Source organism: Aythya ferina, assembly GCF_964211825.1.
Source record: "Aythya ferina genome assembly, chromosome: 1".
Lineage (NCBI taxonomy): Eukaryota > Metazoa > Chordata > Aves > Anseriformes > Anatidae > Aythya > Aythya ferina.
This window is the reverse complement of record NC_140296.1, coordinates 79,533,277-79,556,633: the sequence shown is the minus strand read 5'-3', so window position 1 is coordinate 79,556,633 and position 23,357 is coordinate 79,533,277. Positions and strand designations below refer to the sequence as shown.

Genomic DNA, 23,357 nt, shown 5'->3' with positions numbered 1-23,357 from the left:
CTAGACTCCTCACAACTGTAAAAAGTACCAGCCTTCTTAATGTATGTGACACAGAAAATCTCTGCAAGCTGAAATCTGGCCAAACAGAAACTAATTATTTGGGGAAAATGTGTGCATGTGCTGAAGAGAGACTGCGGTGAGACACCACACAGGACAGGGTGTGGAGAGTCAGGAATTTGCATTTTCACAGAGAGAAAAGTATTTATGCACCTATGCTGGGCTACCCTTGAACTGCCCTAACTCCACTAAGATCCACTACCTGGATCCTGCTCACGTTGTGGTTTTGCCCAGGTCTCTGCCTCTTTGGTGCTGTCAGAAGACAAGTGTGATGAAACTAGGAACTCCTTTTGTGACACCTGTGACTTTCTACTCCATGAGATACAAATACATATGGACCAGGATATCAACACACTAGGATAAAGTATGCCTGTGGGCTACCAGCCTGTTGTGGGGATCTCAGAGGCCTCCCTTTCAGAGAGGGTGATGGAGGCAGGAATAGTAGTTAGAGGCTACCCACCACCATGAGGAGAGTTGTGAAGTGTTAGATGCTCTCAGCAACCTTATCAGCTTCAAGGAAGAGCAGTCTTCAGCTCTTCTGTCGAGACTTATATAACAAAACATGACCAAAGTATGTGCAATGAATACCATATGATTCAAATGATTACCCTAACAGTCAGCAGGTCTCTTGATCAAAGGATCAAATGGCCAAAGTCTCCCCATCCATGGACGACTAGGGACTAAGACATTTCTGTCTTGTAGGCCCCTTCTTACTAGTGTGGAATTTAAAGATCTTTGATAATGCTTCTTCACTTACAAGCCATATCACTGCATATTTGGACACAAATGCTGGTCCATTTTAGCAGTAGCATTGCTGACATGTTTGCTAATACTGCTAAATATATGATTAAACATAAGATATAGCAATCTAGCCACTACACTTAAGCAGTACTAAAGAGAAAAATTGTTTTTCCTTTCCTCATTTAGCATATTAATCATCAAACCCTATATATATGTACATTTTTCCACATAGATATATGCATTTTTTTCCAACAACATTTTAATGCTGTAAATTAAATGGCTGACACAAATTTAATTTCCAGTCAGCCCAAGGTGTAAACTTGCATCCAGAATGTGTTTACAAACTCAGATGCCAGGAGGGCATCTGGCAGGGACAGCCCTGGAAGGGGCAAACCTTTAAACCTTTCCCCTATCCATGTTTCATCAGCAGTTCTGCATCAGCATGTGCCCAGGTTGCCTTCACAGCCTCCCTGCTGGCAGGGAGGATATGGGGAAAAAAAAAAAAAAAAAAGAATCTAAATCTACTGCATGGGTTAAAAGTGAAACCCTGCTGTTTGGGACCAGTCTAGTTAGGATTTGGATTAGCAGCTCTGTATCTCCAAATACACACATGCCAAATCTGCTCTAGTGGACAAATTTTATTTACACGGGTGAGATTTTTATGTGGAAATTCTGCCTGCTTGCTTTTATGCATGAACAGATATTCAGGGACAGTAAAAAGACTTTGCACTTGTAACTTATACTCACTGGGAAAGAAAAAAGTACACAGAGATAATGTGTGAGGTCAGGATTTTTGCAGACAGACCTAGAGAAACGAGGCAGAGGTGCTCTGGAAAATCTGCTGCTATTTGTTCATGACTAGGTTTGCAATTTTGGTTTTAGATTGAGAAATTGCTTAAAAAATAAAAGGAAAGTGCTTGGATATGAAACTCCTGGTGTGACTGTAACCAGGTTGAAACAGGGGGAAGGAAATCAGCCCACTCGGCGCTGCACTCTCCGTGCCATGGAGACAATAAAGGGCTTCCAGTGGAAAGCAGAGCCCCACGAACATGTGGTTTCAATATCCGTACAGCATGTGGCGACCACCACCGCGTGGAAGGAATTCAGTGCCTTGCTCCTTGCACAAGCAGGGCAGTGGGCTGCTCGGATAGGAGGGTGGGCTCACACAGCACAGGGCAGCCTGCAGAGAGGAGCGAGGCTCGGCCGCCTGCAAGCCGCTCGCTTGGGAGTGGTGCGGATCTCGCCAGTGCCTCTCTGGGTTTTCTTTGCAAATCCCCCGCAGGCAGAGTTTGCTCAACTAGTTGAACTGGCTCTTTCTCTCTTGTTTTTTTGGCAAACCAAGGATTTCCTTCCTGATAAAAACAGCCGGCCGGCGCCCCGATTGGGTGCAGGGTTGCGGAGGATATGACATCAGGCACATCTCTCACTTCGTGCGGTGTGGTCTGTCCGATTGCTGGCTGCCTACCAGTGGAGTCGGGGAGATGTTTCCCTAAACCCCATCCCAGGTACTCGAGTTTCTGCACCAAGTGGTGCTGCACCTAGTCCCAGCCCGCTGCGAGGTTTGTTGGAGTGGTGCACAGGCAGTCTGCTCAACAGATCACTCACGAGTGCAGGGGCTCACCGAGGACGATGGAATTTGAACCCTCAAGAGCAACCCTGAAGTGAGAAAACAGAAACCGGGCAGACAAGGCTGAGATGGATGATGAGGGAACAAGTCAAAACACCAGTAAATCACAAGGAACTGGGGGCCAGGCGTCTGCAACGTCTCCATCATTGCTGCTGATGAGGGGTAAGTAACGCTCCTGCCTTGCCACTTGCCCTCGCCTCTGCCAGCAGACGGAGAGGACAGGGTCAGGCTGTGGCTGTGTGCTCCTCCTGATGTCTCGCTTCCAGTGCAGGTCCACAACCTCTCCCACATAGTGTCCTTGTACTTCAGAAGGGATTTTAATAAGCTCTTTTTATTTGGCACTGATTTTTGTTTTCCCCCCTGTGCATCACGTAAAAGTGTCTGATTCTGTAGTGCAGTTTGTGCAAGCGGAAACAAATGTAGTACTTGAACTATAGCAAACTAAAAAAGAGGTTGCAATGTGGCATGTTGAACTTAGATTGCTGCTGGCTGGGAGCTCAGCTTTGGCTCAGTTCCTCTGTTCTTTTTCTTTCCTTTCATTTTTTTTTCTTCGCTTTGTTCTACCTTCCCTCCTCTACTTCTGCCTCTTTTCATTTTTCTTTATTTTTCTTTTACTTTCTTCTTTCTTCTTCCTTCTTTTTTTCTTTCTTCATCCCCCTCTTCACGCCTTCCCCCTTTATTCTTTCCAATGAGCAGACCCGAGTGCTCTTGCACAGGCCCAGCCACCAGCCCTAGTGGGTTTTTCCCCTACTGCCAGGGTGTTGTGGTCAGTTGTGACCAATGTTGTTGTGGTCACTGGTGAGCAGTTAGTCAGTTATTTATTATCAAATGGCCTCACTCTGATCATTGCTCTGTTGTCTGGCCCAGGGCCATTGAAAATATGACGTAGTGACAAAAGACAAGTAATTTAACCTCACATAACAGTTTAGCTGGATGTGTTCCCTCTAGCCCTGTTTTCTGAGACACTTCTCCTTCAGTTCATGGGCAATGAAGAAGGAATAGGGAGATAAATTAATACAACACAACTTCAAACCATCCATCCTCTTTTCCTGGGCTATTCAGGACACTTTCATTCTAACCAAATAGAAAAACAGGACACAAAAATATACGGAGGCAAGTTATGATACAAAAATGATCAGTATGTTGGCTGTGTTGTCTGATGCTCCTCGTGTTTGTGTGTGTACACAGTGAGGCTGGGTGGGAGGGAAGGGATGACAATGTTGTTAACAGTGTGAACCAAACCCTGTCCTCACTAGAGGTGAGCTCTGCCAAAATGGAGGCTGGGAGGAGGGGAGCCCACAGGCAGCACTGCTGCACATGGGTGGCTCAGTCCCCTAGATGCTGGAGCTTGGTGTGTTCCTCCTGTGCTTGCTTGGTCCTTAGCAGCATCAGTAAGGTCTGCTGGTGACTTACAGCAGGATTTTATTTGGTGACATATATCACAAACATTAAGCGAAAGCTTTTAAATATGAAAAATACCATTTGTGGTACTGTTATACATGCCATAAGCCTATGTGTATGTAAATGTGTATGCAAGAGCATAGTTCAGCTGAAAGGATTTCAAAGCCCCTTGTGAGCTGCACTGTGTGAGAGCACCATGAAAGGGAACCGGCCTTGGGATGTGCACTGAGTGCATGACACCCTCCTCACGATCAGAGGCTGTAGAAAGATACATTCAGCCACCGTCAGAACTGAATGCTCTCCTAGAAGGGTGTTGTGAAGGCTCTGTTGTCCCCAGGCTGCAGTCAGGGCTTGGATGTTCATGTGCTTACGGGTTTAAGGCTCCCTCCGTACACGCTCTGCCAGCTCAGAGGCCCAGGTGGAGGACCAGAGGTGTCATGTAACCTCTGGGTTGCCTGGGGTTTTCAGTGGTGAAAGGGTAACTGGATGGCCCAATGCCAAGGAAAACCAGTGGGTATTGGATGTCTAGAGGCTGAAAGCCTTGAGGCCTGACTCAGCTTGCCTGTGGATTAAGGTGTGGGTACATTTCAAGTTTGGATAAACAGGCTCATTCCTCCATAAGAGAGCAGCTGTATGCATTTTTGGCAATCAGAAATCCACTTTGCTGTGGTAGTACGTGCAGCAAACACAACTTCACCACCTGTGTACAACAGTCTTCTTCCTCCATGGACAGCTTGGTGGGCAAAATATTTTGAGTACTTTCCTAAACAATGTTATTTCAGGATATAAGAAGTTCACATTGGCACTTCCTAAGGCTTTAATCAGATGCTTATGTAGTGAAAATAGTGATCATTTATATTACTGATGCTGTACTTACTACGCCAGGCATCCTACAGGCCCTGAGACTCCCGCTGCCCAGTGTATCCAAGACTAGCTTAGAGCTACCTTAGGCCTCCACTTCCATTTAGGATAAAGGCCTCAGCCCCTCTCAGTGGTTTAGGATATCATCTTTGCACATACCTCTTTTTATTGTCCACTGATGCTTGTCTTTGACATTCTTCTAGTCACTCTTCTAATCTGATGTTAAGAGTTTACAAAATTACAAGGTAATGGCCAGTTTATGGATGACTATGGTCTGGTCAAGCCCTGGTTTAGAGTCTCAGTGGAAACCTGCCTTTTCTCAAGAAAGCACTGAATGGATAAAGGCTGCATCTGGATATGGTGACATGACCATACACCTCCTTTATTGTCACCAAAATACTGACACGTTGATATATCATCTTGGTAGTTCATACAAAATTCTGCCTGTATTTTTTTTGGCCAAAAAGTGATTAAGCACAGCTCAGAAAACTTGTTCTTCAATCTAGATTTTATCATAACTTGTAAACACGGTTCCCTTGCAACTCATGAAGATCTGGCAATGGTGTTGGTTACACAATGGCACTGGCTACACATCCAGTGGTAACGGTGGCAGGATCAATAAGAAAAACAGCATGACACAGGCAATACCACCGGAGTGGATGCCTGTTAGAACTGAGCTTGGTTCAACATACTGGGAGTGAGATGAAGGTTTGAAGGTGTACAGCTGCCCTCATTTCAAAGAGATTGACAAAATCAAGGGTCTTTACTTAGTGATGTTTCTGGGAGTTGGTTTTCACTTGCTCTTATCAATACTGATTTGGGTCTTCTCACAGGACTGCTTAAAACAACATGGTGAGGGTTGTTGACAAAGCACAGGGAAATGTAGAACAGTAATCTCAGTGCACCACAATGCACTGACAATGTGACTGTCATTCCTAGGGTGGACAATGAAAACAGAGATGCTTCACAGCTTTGCACACTGGAAAAATAAATATTTAACTTTACACAGTTGAATGTAATTTAACAAGTATCATCTGATACTCACCACTTTCAAAGAAAAGCTATTTTAGTCAATTAATAATACTGTGCTTTAATAGTTGTACCATGGTTTGGCTGCCCTTAGGAGATGACATATCCTTATGAGAACAGAACCATAGCTTCTGGAAATAGCTGTCCATTTGTTAAAGCCAAAAAATGTTTGTAAACTTACTGCAAACACATGGTTATTGTGGAACACAGCCCATGAGATGTAGAAAGAGGCAGAAAGCTCTCAAATGATGCCATTGACAAAGAATATAATTCTCTTTGAAAGCTAATTAACATACAGTACCCAGACTTCCAGAGTTCATTCCTCTGTTCATTTCATGCTCCCAGTACCACTTGTAAAGCTGTATTGGGGTAACATCTCTTCCTTTGGCTTTCTAATATTGAGGATCCTCACAATATGGGTCACAACTGAGTTGCTGAATTTGTGCCCATGAATTCTGGATTGTTTCTCAGTTTCCTTTTTTTTTTTTTTTCCTTTCAACTCTCACAGTGATAGGAATATAAAGCTTGAAAAGACCTCTTGATTTGTGGAGTCTAGTTATCTGTTTCTATGCTGCTAAATAAAAGAGACTGGGGCCATTTCTGTCTTTGAGACCAAATGGTTCAGGCTGACTTGCCTGTGAATATTTTCACTTGCTTAAGGCTTAAGTGAATATTTTCACTTGCTTAAGTCTTGTCCCCTCAAGAGAAGACTGGCTAAATCCACACTGCTGGACTCTGATTTTTCTGAGACATTCATATCATTTTTTGTATATTTTCCCAGTTCAAAGTCTTTGATAAAATATCAGGGTCATGTTGCAGACCAACAGAATGTTGTTTTCATAACATGAAGCTGAGGCAATGTGTTGCATGACTTTGAGCATGGCAGGAAGGATGCTTGCATATACAAAGCCTGTTGGGATAGTCCTGCTGAGGAAGGCTTGTGTAGAGTGAAGAGCCAAAACTGGTGCAGCTTTTTCTACAAGTGCCTTCTCTGATACAAAGTTCTTCCTTGATCTGTGTCTGAGTATTGTTTTGGAGTTGGCTGGACTAATCTACAAAAAAACTTGAAGCTCTTTATCTAGCACTATAAAATCCACACAATCTCTGACAGTATCTCTCAGTCATGGAATAGATAGTGATTTTCAGTGTCCACCAAACACCTAGTCTGTAGGCATGGTCAGTATGTCACCAAACACTTTCCCTGTTCTGTGGCAACAAACTTATGATTTGTAGGTAAAGACCCAAACCCCACAGCTGTGATAATTACATGTCAAGAGCAGGACAAAGAGTCAAAATAGGATTTTTTTAAAAAAGACCACCATGGTGAGCACAGGAAGGAGACTGTGCCCCAGGCTTGGAAGAAGCACAGCTGCAGAGCTGATGGTCCCTCCCAGCCTTCTTTCCGAGCATCTCCGGATTTCAAAGCTTATAGATTTTAACTGCACCCATGAGCAGAACATACTGACAGAGTATGTCAGAGTAATAGGAGATCCTTCTGCTAGGTCTGTGTCCAGTCTCCAGTTGTGGTCAGTCTCCAGTAGACACAAGATAAATCTCTTTTCTGACCCCAAGGAGCACCGAGTGTTATCTCTGACAATTTAAATGTAAATCTAGCATAAAACAATGAATTACCTACTATTTTGTACAACCCCCAACCCCTCCCCCTTTACCTTCTCTTAACTATGTGGCAATCATAACTAGAGACAAGGGAATAAGGAGAAATGGTGAAAATCCTTAATCAACTGTTTGCCTGTTTGCCTGACCATCCTTAAAGAGACCTATTTTCCTAAAGGCCTTTTTTTTTTTTTTTTTTTTTTTTAAACTTGCTCACAACTCATCCACCTCTGGGCTTCATACCTGTCCCGAAGTTATTTCCAGGATGTCACTGAGATTGTCCTATAAGCCAGGAGTGTGCTAGAGCACTGTTAGAGAAGGGTTATCTTAAGAGAAGATTAAGCCTTTTCGGCCCCTCTAGATTTTTTTTCATTCATTTAAGAACTGTCACAAGGGCCAGTTGGCTTCTGTCTCAGTCATGTATGTGTGACTGCTGCCAGTTTGAATTGTTATTTGAATTATTTTGAATGTTTGAATTGTTGCTTCTTAAAGTGAGCCACAGGTTTTGGGTGCCCAAGAATGGAAAGACTAAAATTTACCATGTTTAATCCATCAATGAGCCATAATTCGTAGACAGTCAAATGCAATATCCATATATTTGCAAAACTGTGCTATTCAGATAAACATTAATATGAGCATCTAGTGGCTTAAAAATGGTGTGCTGCAGAAGTAGGAATAAACTTTTGCTTATATGAATAATTCTAGGAAAATATGCTCTACAGGTATAAAGGATTTTTGCAATAATACCTAAATCTATAGCAGGCCTTTCTGTAGTCATTATAAAGCAGAAGGTCACACTCCTGCCTAACATAGCTATGTAGGTGAAGGTCTTCCGTGTGTAGTAGAGACAGCACATTTCAGATACAAACATCTTCAGTCACAATTTATTTAGTGCAGAATATTTCAAACCCAAAGACAATACAATTCTTGTTATGCTACATCTTATCTTGTTTAAATCTGTTGTCCCTTATTGAGCACTCTGGGAGGTGAGACAGCAATAGCCCAACAGAGTAGGTGATGGTTTACCCCATCCTGGCACACTGTGGCATAGCCAGAAAGGGCAGGACATCAGCTGTGAGGGATTCAGAGCTCCCCCATGTGCTTATACCTGAGACAAAGCAGGATATACAGACCTTGCATAAGCACTGACATCATCAACTAATCTGTGAAAGTTATTTAAGAAATTACAGTATTTTATTGGGTTTGTAGTTGAAAGCAGACCTTTCACTGTTAAGACTATTCCACTCACGTAATAATTCACAGAGGTCTAGTCCCTGAAAACCTCAGCAACTTGCCTAAGACGGTCACTGGGATTCTCTCTGTAGTTAGTGGAAGGAGAGAGAGACATCACCAGAGAGCAGCAAAACGTGTTAGTAAAAGAAAATGGATGAAATACCATCTGGAAATGCTTTTCTTCCTTCTCAGGGGTACCTGGGCCATTAACATAGAACAGATACTGAGTTTTGAGGCAATGAATACTGAAGGAAGTAAATCTCTCCCAGAGGGATTAGTGTGGCCCTGAGCATATATATACATATGCTCAGGGCCACACTAATAATATATATATATATATATATATATATAGCCATATCAGCTGGCTGTCAGCCATGAATATGTAATACTAAAGAGCCTCTCTGTTAATATTTGAGTAATCCTCAGTACTAAACTAGTTTGTGTACTCAGCTCTGGTGAGGCCGCACCTCGAGTACTGTGTTCAGTTTTGGGCCCCTCGCTACAAGAAGGACATCGAGGTGCTTGAGCGGGTGCAGAGAAGGGCGACGAAGCTGGTGAGGGGCCTGGAGAACAAGTCCTACGAGGAGCGGCTGAGGGAGCTGGGCTTGTTCAGCCTGGAGAAGAGGAGGCTCAGGGGCGACCTTATCGCTCTTTTTAGGTACCTCAAGGGAGGCTGTAGCGAGGTGGGGGTTGGCCTGTTCTCCCACGTGCCTGGTGACAGGATGAGGGGGAATGGGTTTAAGTTGAGCCAGGGGAGTTTTAGGTTAGATGTTAGGAAGAACTTCTTCACTGAAAGGGTTGTGAGGCACTGGAACAGGCTGCCCAGGGAAGTGGTGGAGTCACCATCCCTGGAAGTCTTCAAAAGACGTTTAGATGTAGAGCTTAGGGATATGGTTTAGTGGAGGGCTGTTAGCGTTAGGTTGGAGGTTGGACTCGATGACCTTGAGGTCTCTTCCAACCTAGAAAATTCTGTGATTCTGTGATTGAAATAAACAACAGATACAGCAACCAGAGAAATGAAGTGTAAAGTCATTAGCAGTAAGTATTTCCTCAGACCTTTACACTGGGTAACTGAGGAAAGGAAGGTATATTTTGTAAAAATCATCAAATAATATTTTTGCCTGGACAATAAATCTTTCTAAAAAATACTCTACGTGACTTGACAGGTTTGATACCAAATTTAACCATATGGGTTTCCTCCTACACCTCCCTCATCCAACTAGAACTATGTTGACTCATTTGCAATACTTATTTTTGGCATGTGGTATTTTTCTAAACATCAGTTTCTAAATATCAAATTACTTGGAAACAGGAGTTAAAACTCTGTTTCTGATGCTGACCTTTTGTGCCTCTTAAGTCACCCAACAAAGTGACCTTAAGTCAATCTTTTACAGAAGACCTAACAAGAACAAATACAAATCTATTTGCTTTATACAGGCACTTTAAATATCAATGTGTTTATCATAGTAGTAGAGTTTCTTTATGACCCCTGTGGGTAAAATTTCTCCCTTCGTGGCCTGGGATTGTATCCTTAGTGCCATGCAGCAGGCATCCTGTTCCATCCCCTGCAATGTCCTGGGAGCTACTTGTGTCTCAGCATGTGCTCCCTCCCTGGGGTTTCCACACATTGGAGGAGTCTCATTTCCTTCAGCATCTGTGAGCAGGTCCCCTTGCAAGCCCACATGCTTTTGCTCTTTTGTCTTGCACCAGGGAGGTAAAGCAGAAAATTACTCTCTCCACATGTTTGTAAGATGAAAATCTATCTCTTTCTTAAAATAAAAATAAAATAAATAAAACTAAAATTAAAATTTAAAAAATAAATAAATAAATAAATAAATAAACAACCTTCTGGAGATACGATGTTTTCCACCAAGTCTGCTTTGGTTAATCCTGTGCGCTTTCCTTCCTCCACTAAATGTTAAAACTAAAAGCTAAGACAGACCCTTACTTTGAGCTTCCCTCCATACCTGCCTTTTTATGGTTTCTACGATGCAGAGTACAGCTGTTACTTAAAATGCACCACTGCACAGGCTAACAGCAGACACAAAACAGACACAAAATCAACAGGTAACACAACTTATCTCCTTGTACTTTGGTACCTTCTCTAGTTACCTATTATTGACTCTAGCCCATCTCTGACCAGGGGTGAATGACTGAGCAGCTGTACCCTTTTCAAAACATACTCCTTTAGAGCTAATTGGTAAAATGTAATGAACTTGTGAAAACAAAGTCACTGGAAATCATTCAAAGCTAAGCAAAAGCTCAGTCAGAACAAGGTGGTGTTCTGTAAATCACTCTCTTATCCTCTGGATGGGAATACAGCTGCTCAGCACTAACATGGGATGAATTAAAAACACACCCAGAGCAAACCCATCCTGTTTTTTCACTCCCTCCCTGTGGCTGCTCCAAGAAAAGCTTAGCAGTTCAAGTAATAAATTAGAAGAAGAGAGGTTTACTGGGGTCATGCAGTTGAAGTAAAGTACACAAAAGGAACAGTCTGTGGAGCTGTTAACCTTTTTCCTGTCTTTCTCTTTATACAGACTTTGTTTCAGACTGGTCTCCTTTACATGATGCCTCTATCCATGGGCGCCTGCTTACTCTAAAGAAACTCATCAGCCAGGTATCCCTCTGCCAGGTTGATGTGATCTCTGATGGGTTTGTATGTTTGCTGAATGCAGTTTGAGTTTCACTGTGAAACATCCAGGGTGAGAAAATTGCTTTGACCAGAATGTAGTGAGGTCTGCCTGTAATGCATTATTATTATTATTATTATTATTATTATTATTATTATTATTATTATTATTACAAATGGTTCCTTGCTTTTCACAAACTCTGTGCACTGAGCCAAAGACTTGTAGAAAGATTCTGTTTCTGATGCCATCCAAAGTGCCTGAGGGTATAGGGGGCCCCTGTCCCCCCTGCAAAAGGCCACAGCTGGGGAGAAAAGATTTCTGAACCTCACTGCTCAATTCCCTCAAAACTCTTGGATTTAGCCTGTGGAGAGTTACTGGATACTCTTCCAGCTTAAACTTCTGGAGTACCAAGGCTGCTAGAAAGAAAAGATCCAGTGTTAGAATCAAGCCAATGGTTTCTGCTGTAAGGATATCTGTATTGTTCCATCAGACAGTCCCCTGGCTGCAGCTTTCTGTATTGATTATCAGTAGGTGGAAGGCATAACCTTCAGTATGCTCTGATTGTACCTATTCCAGCTGGAGCATCACAGACTCTTTCCTTGCTTACCCCGTCAGATGAGATGAGCAACTGCAGGCTGTTGAGGAAGCTGTGATTAAATAAAGACTTCAGGATCATTATGAAAGGGTGGTGTTTTTTTGTTTTTGCTCTTGTTGGTGTTTTTTGTTTGTTTTGCAGTTGTTTGTAATGATATTTTTTATTATTTCTTCAGGGGAGTGATGTTAATCTTGTTACAACAGACCAGGTGTCTCCTCTCCATGAAGCCTGCCTAGGTGGTCATGCTGCTTGTGCCAGTGTCCTATTAAAACACGGTGCTAAGGTAAGTACATCATGGGCAGGTCTCTGTCTCCAGAGTCTGTATGTTTTATAATGACAAATTAATACTAGATTGTAGGATCACAGAATGGTTTGGGTTGGAAGGGGCCTTAAAGACCATCTAGTTCCAACCCCCTAACACAGGCAGGGACACCTCCCACCAGACCAGGTTGCCCAAAGCCCCATCCAGCCTGGCCTTGAACACCTCCAGGGATGGGGCACCCACAACTTCTCTGGGCAACCTGTGAAACCTCACCACCCTCATAATAAATAATTTCTTCCTAATATCTAATCTAAATCTCTCCTCTTTTATTTTAAAATGACTACCCCTTGTCCTATCACTACAGGCGGTGGTAAACAGTCTCTCTCCATCTTTCTTATAAGCCCCTTCCAAGTATTGAAAGACCACAATGACATATCCCTGGAGCCTGATTTTTCCCAGGCTTAACAACCCCAACCTTCTCAGTCTTTCTTCACTGGAGAGGGTGCTCCAACCCTCTGATCATTTTGGCCCTCTTTCCACCCCTTTCTAGAAGATGTACAGTATCACTACTTACATTCTGTACTTCATCCTAAAGTACCCATGTTATAAAATGTAATTCTTAACAAAGAAATCCAAAAAGTGCAGCTATAAGAAGTAACTATTTTTATTCTTTAGATCAAGGTACAATGTTTTCATCATTTACTGAAAGAATAAGTGGGAAGTTCCTCTTGCAAATGGCTTATAATCTTGTAAAAATTAAGTGCATGTTCTGTATTCTGCATACAGTAATCCCATTGGTGTCAATATGCAGAGTATCAGGTAGAGATGTAAGACTGTAAAGATCAAATGATCTTTATATAAAAATATATAAATATGATGTGAGGAAAATTGAGATAATATGCAAAGTAACGTGATGAAATGAGTGTGTCTCATGGTCTCTACTTTTCAAGCTAATATTGAAATTTATAGTGAATAAGAAAATTTAACTTGTACATATATTACCTTTCAGTTAAAAAAAAAAAAAAATTAAAAAATTAAAAAAGGGCTGCACACTTTCAGCTAAAAATGGATGGTTTAGGACAGGGCAATAGGCAAGTGCATGTCAGCCGAGGTAACTGAGAAATGAGCACACATGTCTCAATAACTCCCAAGAGATCTTGTAGCACACTTGGGAGCAAGATTTTTGCAGATTTGTTCAATGTTCTTTTAAATATAAAGTTTTAATCCTCAGGAGCAGTAGGCAGTTTTTACAAAGAATAAAATAAAAGTTATTGAAAACCCTGTTTTCTGTTGAGGCCAAATCTCATCTATTATGAAACAAACAAAAAGCTTACATGTGCCTTGTTTTGTCTTTTCTTTCCCCAGGTGAATGGAGTGACTGTTGACTGGCACACTCCTTTGTTCAGTGCCTGTGTCAGTGGCAGTGTGGCTTGCTTGAATTTACTGCTGCAACACGGAGCCAGCCTGCACCCGCCCTGTGACTTAGCATCCCCCATACACGAAGCCACTAAGAGAGGTAACCCCATGGGTGCCAGCGCTGCTTTATGTGTTGCTAGCAGCTAGCTGAAGTGGAAAAGAGATAAAGAAGATTCTTTTTGTGATTTAGGCCATGAGTTATTCCTCCCTACTTGCTCTCGTCATGGTGCAGTTCCTCCCAGTCGTGGTGCTTATCAAGAGCTGCTCAGCCCAGCTCTTGGGGCCTCTGAGTTCATGTGGTGACACCTGGCAGGGGATGCATTGCCCAAATCAGCTGTTTTAGATGTAGACATCTGCGAGAGTCATCTGGCCATCTTCAAGAGCAGTGGAGAGAAATACGACATGATTCATCTCATCTTCAGTAGATATCTGAAATTAGTCAGATAAAATGTGGGGGCTTTAGCCTGTTTTCTAACTGTGGATTTGCAGTTCTTGTTTCATGGTTAAAAACACTGGATTAGGGGAGTGGATGAAAGTATTACGCTATCACCTCTTGACAAAAGGGTGAATCTTTGCCAAATTACACTGCTGCAACAGAGAATTTGGACTGCTGCAAAACTGCTGATCGCTGTGAGTTGACTCTGCCTTTATCCCGTTTAAGGTCATGTGCAATGTGTCGAGATCCTCGCATGCCATGGGGTGAACATAGATCATAACATCAAGCATCTGGGTACTCCACTTTATGTAGCTTGTGAGAACCAGCAAGTCGACTGTGCCAGGAAGCTGCTTGAGTCAGGTAAAAGGGAAAATAAAGGACAGTGTTCTTTCCTTTCCTATAGCATCCATCATTGGATTCTCTTTGCATCAAAGAGTTACATGAGCACCTGCTCTTGGATCTGGAGATATTTTGCTCTCAGTGGCAGCCCTGGTTAAACAGGGCAGCAGTGTAAGACAGGGCATTCATGATACAGGAACTGAGGTTTACAGCTCCCAGCAAAATGATGGGTGATCTTGGATTTCACACTGCCAGTGGTGCCTAGGACAACATCCTTCCTGATGTCTGTGTATGTGCTGCTGTAGTATTTGAAGAGGGTAGGAAGAAACTTCCTTTTTTGTTCCTTTCTCTTTATCCAAAAGATATGATTCAGTGACTTTTACATACCATTTTTGCAAACACTTTAATTCTCACTAAGTTCATAAAAAGTTTGCAACATTTCCAACACAGTGCAAAAGCATTCAGTATTGTATTCTTTGCCTAAAACAAACCCAGCTGCAAATCCAAGCTCTTAGGTTCAAGGCCATTTTTTGTTATCTCCGGTAATTCATCTCTCCTAACCAAAGGAGACATATAACCACACAGCTCATACAAAAAAGAAGGAACAACAAAGCCCCTTTGAAAAACAAACAAAAAAACCCACACTTAAATGACCTTATGTTTTATATATCATGTTGATTTTTGTTTTAAGAAATCAAACACAATATAAATATAATTTTGTCTATTGTTTTCTTTTTTTTTTTTTTTCCTTTTCTGTCTTCTATGTACAGGCATGTGTACTTTAAAAATGTTATAAATAGTTTTGAATTAGTTCTGCAGCTCACCCTTGAGTTTTATGAACCATTAGCCCAGGATAACAGATTGGAAGCACTTTGAAATCACAGCGTACTTACACCCTCCTCTATCTAGGGCCTCTAGAATTTTCCATCCTCATGTTTTTTCCTCCAGCACATTGGGTAACTCAGAACTTGGAAATCCCATCAGTTTAAGCCTCTGGTATAGAGCAAATTGAAACACTGCATGTATTTTAAGTGAATGGATTGCTCAGGTGGGGAGCAAGGTGGGCCATAGGTGGACCTACATCTTTGTCCTGTGACAAGAGGGTCTGTGGGCTGGGCTGTGGATGAAAGACTTCCTCATGCCCTGTTTTTCTGGGATAATTTTCTTGGTAACACCCGACTGCTTCCCACACAGCACAAGTTGTGTATGTGCAAATTGTGGGACCAAGCCCTAAAGCACAGAAGTCCACCTCTAGGTGGACACTCCAGTCTTTACAGATTATTCAGAGAAACAGCAGTTAGTGCAGGAAATGGAAAGAGACTGTGCTATAGTCATTATTCCTTGTTGTCTCTTCATATTCAGGAGCAAATGTGAACAGCGGCAAGGGCCTTGAGTCCCCACTGCATGCGGCCGCCAGGAGTTGCAGTGCAGAGTTGGTGACGCTGCTGATTGACTTTGGAGCAGACATTTGGGCAAAGAATGCCAAAAGCAAGAGGCCGATGGAGCTGGTTCCACCTGGAAGCCCCTTGGGTCGACTGTTCCTGCAGAAAGAAGGTGCCCTTTAGTGCTTTAATGCTTGCTTTGTTCATTGCATGTGATGGGGGTGGGGGAAATTATATTGCAACACCGACCTTCTGGTTTATTGGCCTTTACTTACATTTTTGGGCCAAAACCTTGTGTGGATGCAAAAATATGTGTTAGCTGTTGTTTTATGGGGATTAAGGAAAACTACACAAGATTGATATAATGAATATATATATATATATATATATATATATATATATTATATATATATATATTAGGTTTTGTTTATTTTGTTTCTCTGCTTTTAAAGGCCAAAACGATATGCTGAATAATCCAGTAGTATCAAGCCGTAGGCTTGACCCTTAGGAAGTGATTATTTTGCAGCTGTAAATGAAATAGTTTCCAGACCCTTTTATTTTATTGGTTATGAATACTTCAATGAATTATGGAGAGAAATTTTACTTAACTATACTTGAGGAAAACTAGAATAAATTCTCTAGTATCTGCTTATGTTCTACTTTAGCTGTTCTCATTCAGTTAGTAAGCTATACACATTGCTAAATAGTCTAGATTTTCATTGTTTTAAACAAGTTACACATTGCTCCACAATTCTATTATGCCACTTAGTATTTATGTGATTGTTATCATAAACAGATTTACACCAAGGTAAAACTGGCAATAAAGCGATGAATCAGGCCCTGCATGGAACAGTAATATGAAAATAAAAGCGTGAAAGCAACGGGGCTGTGCATATTATGTTATGTGCAGCAGATATTTGGTTTCTCAGCCTAATCTATGATGCACAGAGTGGTGATCTTTTCAAGCTCAAGTCCCTGCTGCATTAGACTCATGACTCCCATGGTACCACATGCATCCTGTTTATTTGAGATAAAAAAAATAAAATAAAATATTTCAGGCACACCCTGTGGAGCTGGCATGAGAAACTCTTATGCAGCTGAGCTGGCAGCTTGGGCAGTAAGGATCTTTTCTAAGTGTAAGTCAGTAACTGAAATTAGAAGCGATGAATGCCTGAAGGGCATTTTGCAGCTGACTGGTGTTTTCTGCTGTTCTCCAACATTCCTTTTCCTGAGTAGGGTCATGCCCGATCAGCAGCTGATGTCTGATTCCTTTGGTTGGATGAATGGCTGTGACATGTGAGAGGGCTGCACACGTTGCACCCTCTGGTCTCACGTGGAGGTTTGCAAATGTGCTGTGGGTTCAGAGTCACCCTGCAAGCGAGGCTCACAGCCCCATAGCACTGGCATACACAGCTTGTGCATGTCCTCCACTTGCACACCACCACATAACCTGCTGGCATCGCAGCGAGGGTCTTACATGCAAAGCTAACAACACAAATATGCACCGTAGTTTTGAAGAGTTCACTTGTACTTGCTATTTCTGTTGCCATACCCGTTCCCTCTGTACCGCACTTCACTCCTCCACCAGTGCTGACACTTCAGCTCCTCTGCTCACTACCACCTTGTCCACCATGCAGGTGGGCATGGCTGATAGCACCTACACTGTTCTCTCCCAGCTCCCTCTTGTTTTCTGCACCATCTCCACTTATCTCCTTCCCACTCCTGTCTGAGACTCCCTTGTCTGTGCTCACCACCTGCCTGTATCTCCCCTTCTTATCTGCCCCCTGAATGTTCCCTCACTGCCCTTGGTGCTGGTCACCCTGTGTGTGCCATATGGCCGTGCAAATGACAGGCTGGGGGGCTGGATGGTAGCAGGAGCTGCAGTTAAAAGCACTGCACAGGATCTACCTTTCATAGAAAGGATACACCTCCCAAACAAGCCTTTAATTACATTATATATGCATTAAAAAAAAAAAAAAGGCACCACAGATTCTTCAGCAGGTATTGTATTTATCATCATGGGACTGGTTAATTGGAAGGTTTAAATTAAGGATTGTATAATTTTTTGTTTGCTATGTGTTTGCCACTGTTATGAAATAAGTCTCAAGAAAGCAGTGGACTGCAAACTTGGATCTCAGTGAGGGTATGGGTGGAAGGACTTGGAAGGAAGCATCAATCATCTCTTCGTAGCACAAGCTGCTTCACACTTCTGCAATTTAGAAGGGAATGATGCTGTTGATACTAATTATGTCTGCATAATGACAGAGAGTAATGAGGCTTGAACTGACTCACAGGCAGGCTGATGTTCTTTGGTAGACATCAGTCTGGCTTTCACTGCCAAGTGTGTTGGGGGGGCTGAGCATTGATGGAGGATCTTGGTGTGATTAAGCCACGTGTGTAACCTCTCTCCTGGCTCTCTCTCCAGGGCCACTGTCCTTGATGCATTTGTGCCGCCTGTCCATCAGGAGGTGCTTTGGACACAAGCAGCACCAGAAAATAACTGATCTTCTCCTCCCAGATGAGCTGAAACGTTTTCTTCTCCATGTTTAAGCCTTTCAAGTTCAACATGGTGCCTTAATAACACATCAAGGTTTGTTGAGGAAAGATTTCCCATCAGTAGTGTTGCCAATACCTGCAGTGATAATTTACGATAGCTGTTAGTCTCTAGTAGAGCCCTCAGTCCAGGAAGGATGGGAACAACCAACTTGCTGAGTCCTCCCTGCCACCACCCCCAGCAAACCAGTAACTTGAAAAGGAGCTTATGGCTAACAACACCTTACAAAGAAAATTCATATCCCAGCCCAGCAGGAATAGCATTTTGTGTGCATTAAACTCTAAGGATATCTGCACTTCTTCTGTAAGCAAGGCTTATGGATGTGAGGGCTGCATCCACACCACTGTAAGGATAAGAAAAGGGAACCCAGCTGAACCTACTTTCAAAGCAAGCAAGGCCCCCTGGCAGGTGTTATTTATTTACTATGTATATCATGCTGCAGATAGATGAGCACCAACCACCAATCATCTGCATTTAGGCCAGGATCTGAAACACACATTTCTGCCATGACAGCAAGTAAGTCATTGCTGCTGGCAGCTCCCCACAGTGCGGTAATAACGGAGGAAATGCTTTTAATCACCCATTTATATCACTTATTCCTGTTGCTCTGAGACATAAGGGAGCCCCACCTCAATATTACACATATTTTCCTTGTAGCATATTATTTTTCAAGGACACGGGCTAACAGGCTATCACTTGCAGGCATTAAGCACTCCTCCTTTCTGCCCTGAGTATTCAGTGACATTTCCTAAGTATTCCTCAGCATGCATCTGAAAAACAAGAGCTTCTGTCTCCCTTCCCACCCAAGAAAAAAGAACACCTTGAGAATAAGATAATTTGTTTTCTTGAAAAGTTTCTACCTCATTCATAGCATTTTGAATGGGAGTAATAATAACGGGACCTCTAATGGGTGGTTATAAAATTAACAATATAAATAGTGAAATTACAGTCCATCCCAAATTAAACGTACAATAGATAATTTATGCCCCTCTCTCCATTGCTGATCTGCAGGTGCAGTGTATAAGACTCTCAAATGCACATTATGTATGCAGTTCTTATTCCACTGAGGTCATAAAAATGAATATTTCCTCCAGCTAAATTTCAATAGTGGCTGTTTTTCTTTTCCTCCCAGGAAGCTGTCCTGCTGCCACAAACCAAAGTGCAGTTACAATCACTCTGTGCTCTCCTGGATGCTCCCCTGGGAATACTGGCTACCCAACAGATATGAGACTGAGGATGATGAAGGTCTAGTTCTTACACCATCAACCTCATCTTACCTCCATATCTGGACCACTGTGCACCTGCAGGGTTAGTGCCACATTGCTCGTGTGCCAGAAGGGCAGGCCAAGCACTTGGGTGATTTTGGAGATCCTTTTCTTCTTCACTTAGCTATGAAGACTCCTGCAAGAATGAGCTTGGTGTGCAAAAACTGTGGTGAAGTCATCAACATCAGCAATGAGATACAGATGGTCCTCATCTTGTGTTAGTGGAGAGAGCAGCGGTCTTCAAATATGCACACAGTTCTGGTGTTTGCTGGTGTGTGTGTGATTGCAGAGCCAGCCTTCCTTTTGCTTATGAGAAGTACAAGAGAAGTGACCAAAGGCTACACCTGGGTACTTGTATTTGATGTATAGAACAGTTCAGATATGCAGCTGGAGAACACAACTACTGGCTGCAGGTGTCCAGTATAAGAGTTTAATTGTTGTGCTGACCAAACACAACAGGAGCAGTTCCTTTGGTTTATGGGACACTAAATTGTACCCTAATGGGACAAAATCAGAAGTACAGTCAGGTCATTAGGATTCCTTTTTATGGGATATGGACATCTAGACATCTTCAGTGATCTGACCCAATTCATCACATGTCATCTGAGCCATATAAAAAATTGCTGTCTGGTTTAAGATGGCCACCTATACTCTTTCTTTCCTGCTGAAGGGAAAAAATAGACATTTGTCTTCATATGGTGGTTGAAAGGTGTCTTGTATAGGTAGATCCTTTTAAAATCACTATCTTGCATAAGCTGAATCATGCTTAACTTTTTAAGATGAAAGTTAAGTGTGAAGAATTCCTGTTTTGGTGACACATCTGAAAGTTGAAAATCCAGCTTATTTTATTTTAGATGAAAATTTTCTTTTTTTTTTTTTTTTTTTTTACCTGCTATTTTCATTATTTACCTTTAAGCATCTTATTTTGTAGCATCACTCAATGGGTTTACCAGAGTAATACAAGGAGAATATTGTTCAGAAGATGTGGTAAGAGCATTGTTTCTAGATTGCTTTTCATTTGGAAATTTCATGCCTTGACTCTGCTTACTTGAATCCCTCAGATCATGTAAAATTAGGATGAATTCTCTGTGCTTCATTTGTATCATCTCAATATATTTGCTTATTTATTTTAATAAAAATTGTGATTAACACTGGTAAAGTATATCTTTATGCATCAACGCATGTCCATTTGTAAACTGCAAAAGTTGTAGAAGATGCAAATGAAATAAGCTAAATATAGGTGAGATTTAGACTTTTTTCTGTATTTGAAACCAAATGTAATTGCAGGATTTGAAAGATTGTTATGAATATATTTTATCAGATTCTTTGCTGTTATTTTGCTGGCAGTGTAGTGGCTACCAATGCACAATTGTATAGGATATTAGCTCAAAAATAAATGGTTTATAATCTGTTTCCCTTTTCATCTTTTTTTTTTTTTTTTTTTTTTTTTTTTTTTTTTTTTCTTTTTAATGATAGCACTGATTTTGTGCAATATTTGGTAATTTAGTAAATGAGCAGATGACATGAATCTCGGGGGAGTGGCTGATACAGCAGAGGGCTGTGCAGCAATCCAGGAGGACCCTGACAGACTGGAGAAGTGGGCTGAAAAAAATCTCATGTAGTTCAGCAACAAGAAGTGCAAAGTCCTGCCCCTGCTGAGGAACAACCCCAACCACCAGTGCATGCTGGGGGGCACCCAGCCTGAAAGCAGCTCTGCAGAAAAAGACCCAGGAGGACACCAAGTTGAATGTGACACAGCAACGTGCCCTTACCACTAAGAAGGCTAGCAGTATTCTTGGCTGCATTAGGCAAAATGTCACCAGTAGGCCAAGACAGGTAATCCTTCCCAACTACTCAGCTCTGGTGAGGCTGTATCTGAAGTTCTGTGTCTAGTTCCAGGCTTCCCAGTAGAAGAGAAACATGGGCGTGCTGGAAAGAGTCTGATAGAGAGCCACCAAGATGATGAAGGGACTGGAGCGCCTCTCCTATGAGAAGAGGTGGAGAGAGCTGGGACTGCTCAGCCTGGAGAAGAGGAGTCTCAGGGGGGATCTCATCCATGTCTATAAATACCTGAAAGGAGGGTGCAGTGAAGACAGAGCCAGGCTCTTTTCAGTGGTGCCCAGTGCCAGGACAAGGGGCACTGGGCACAAACTGGAGCACAGGAGGCTCCCCCTGAGCACCAGGCAGCACTTCTGTGCTGTGTGGGTGAGGAGCCCTGGCACAGGCTGCCCAGAGAGGCTGTGGGGTCCCTGCTTGGAGATGTCCAAAAGGCACCTGGGCTTGGGCCTGGGCAGCCTGCTCTGGGTATCCTTGCTTGGGCAGGGCTTGGAGCAGGTGAGCCCAGAGGGCCCTGCCAACCTCAGCCACATTGTGATTCTGTCCTTTTGTGTATCTACTGAAGTTAAGTCTTATAAAGATGACTAAGTAAATACATTTTACTTTACTAGTTTAGCACAATGGGACTGACCAGCTACAAAGTAGCAGATTAGTGGTGCTAGAAGAAACAACAGAGAAAGCTTGCATCCCTAAACATGGCATATACTGAATTCCCTTCAGCACTCGTGTTCCTGAGTGCCCCAGGTCCAGGGTCTGATGCAGCTAAAGGAAATTTTTCCTGATACGCATGCAATATATATGCCAAAATAGAGACTGCCTTGCTCTATGGTCCCAGCTCAAACTTTGATGGCTTTGAATAAATGTTTCTGGGAGTTATTTCTCTGCATATTGAGTGATTATTTGTCATTCTTTGATACATTTCTCAGCTCACTGCTTCAAGGGATGGAGCACTTTCATGCACACATTTGATGCAAAAGTGCTCACTAGGATACCTTGGGGAGTCCAATTTTCTTTAAAATGATAGCAATGAACTATTTCTGTGAAGACAGTTGTTTCACATTCTTGTGTCCCCACTAAACACAGTAACCCTTGCTCTGAGTGAGTGCTTGGATAGCACAACGACCACACCTGGGCTGTGTCATCTTGTAACAAGGATTCGTTCCTTTTCTATGCCAGATGAAGCCTTTACTTTCTGCTCTATCACCCTTTGTGTTTTTAATGGGCTATGGGCTTGAAACTCTTTACTCATCACCAATTTGAGAGAAACAAGCCTAGATTCCTGGCTTTCATGTCTGTGAAGTAAAATTGAGTTTGTATTTGGTCAGCTGTCTCGCTTCACAAATTACACTGTGGAATCTCTGCTGGGTCTGGGGCTTTTGAAATCCCTAGATAATTCCTTTCTAAAGCCTGAAAAACACAGCAATAACAGTCAGAGCTCTTTGTCTCATGAAAGCGCACTGGCTCTCAACCCTGAAAGTCCAGGCAGGCCCTGTAAAATTCTATAAATATGATAAATATGGGATTTTCTCCATTCATTTCAAGTTTTTTTTTTTTTTTTGTGTTGTTTTGTCTTTGTCATTACAGTCATCCCAAAACAAGAACTGTCTGTGCTGTGAGCTTGTCCTCAGAGAGAAGCCTGCAGCATCTAGTTCGCTGCCCCAGAGCTCCAGGCGATGAGCCACCCCTGTACACAACCCCTGCTGTGCTGCTCCCATGAGTGCCAGGACTGGGGCTGGCAAACCCTTTATTCCTTCCAGCCATGTATAATTCTTCCTATAAGCTGGTAGGTGGCACCTCTGCCTTCCTGAGTCTCTCCAAGGAAAGCGACAGGCTTCCTCTTCAGTAATAACTATTTCTATACTCGTGGGTTCAGCATAGGCAACAAATGTACTTCTGCTCCTGAACTAATTAGGCTTAGTGAGTGCAAGGCATGAGCATATCACAGCTTCCCTGGAGTTAAGTTTATTAACTCATCCCATAGGAAAGGCAAAACACCTCTCAGGCCCTGGGAGCATCTTGTGCTCTTTGCTCACTGACCGCTGGAGGGACAGCAGGAGGCAGCTTCTGTGCTCCCAC

At 42.5% G+C, this 23,357-nt stretch overlaps 1 protein-coding gene across 1 annotated transcript; it reads left to right on the top strand.

Annotated features, from left to right (window-relative positions):
* The first annotated feature begins 1,720 nt into the window (after window positions 1-1,720).
* On the top strand, window positions 1,721-20,858 carry ASB9 (ankyrin repeat and SOCS box containing 9). Its single transcript, XM_084521159.1, has 8 exons — window positions 1,721-2,587; window positions 11,104-11,183; window positions 11,967-12,074; window positions 13,419-13,569; window positions 14,131-14,265; window positions 15,607-15,798; window positions 18,052-18,216; window positions 19,313-20,858. The coding sequence occupies exons 1-7, from the start codon at window positions 2,494-2,496 to the stop codon at window positions 18,174-18,176; spliced, it is 885 nt and encodes a 294-aa protein (XP_084377285.1). The 5' UTR covers window positions 1,721-2,493; the 3' UTR covers window positions 18,177-18,216; window positions 19,313-20,858.
* Window positions 20,859-23,357: the final 2,499 nt, after the last annotated feature.

What these genes read in the sequence shown, in the direction of transcription:
- ASB9 (XM_084521159.1), top strand. Translation starts at nt 2,494, where the DNA reads ATGGATGATGAGGGAACAAGTCAAAACACCAGTAAATCACAAGGAACT. An exon ending in ACACGAAGCCACTAAGAGAG is followed by an intron (nt 13,570 to 14,130) that starts GTAACCCCATGG and finishes ATCCCGTTTAAG; the next exon opens with GTCATGTGCAATGTGTCGAG. An exon ending in CAGGAAGCTGCTTGAGTCAG is followed by an intron (nt 14,266 to 15,606) that starts GTAAAAGGGAAA and finishes CTTCATATTCAG; the next exon opens with GAGCAAATGTGAACAGCGGC.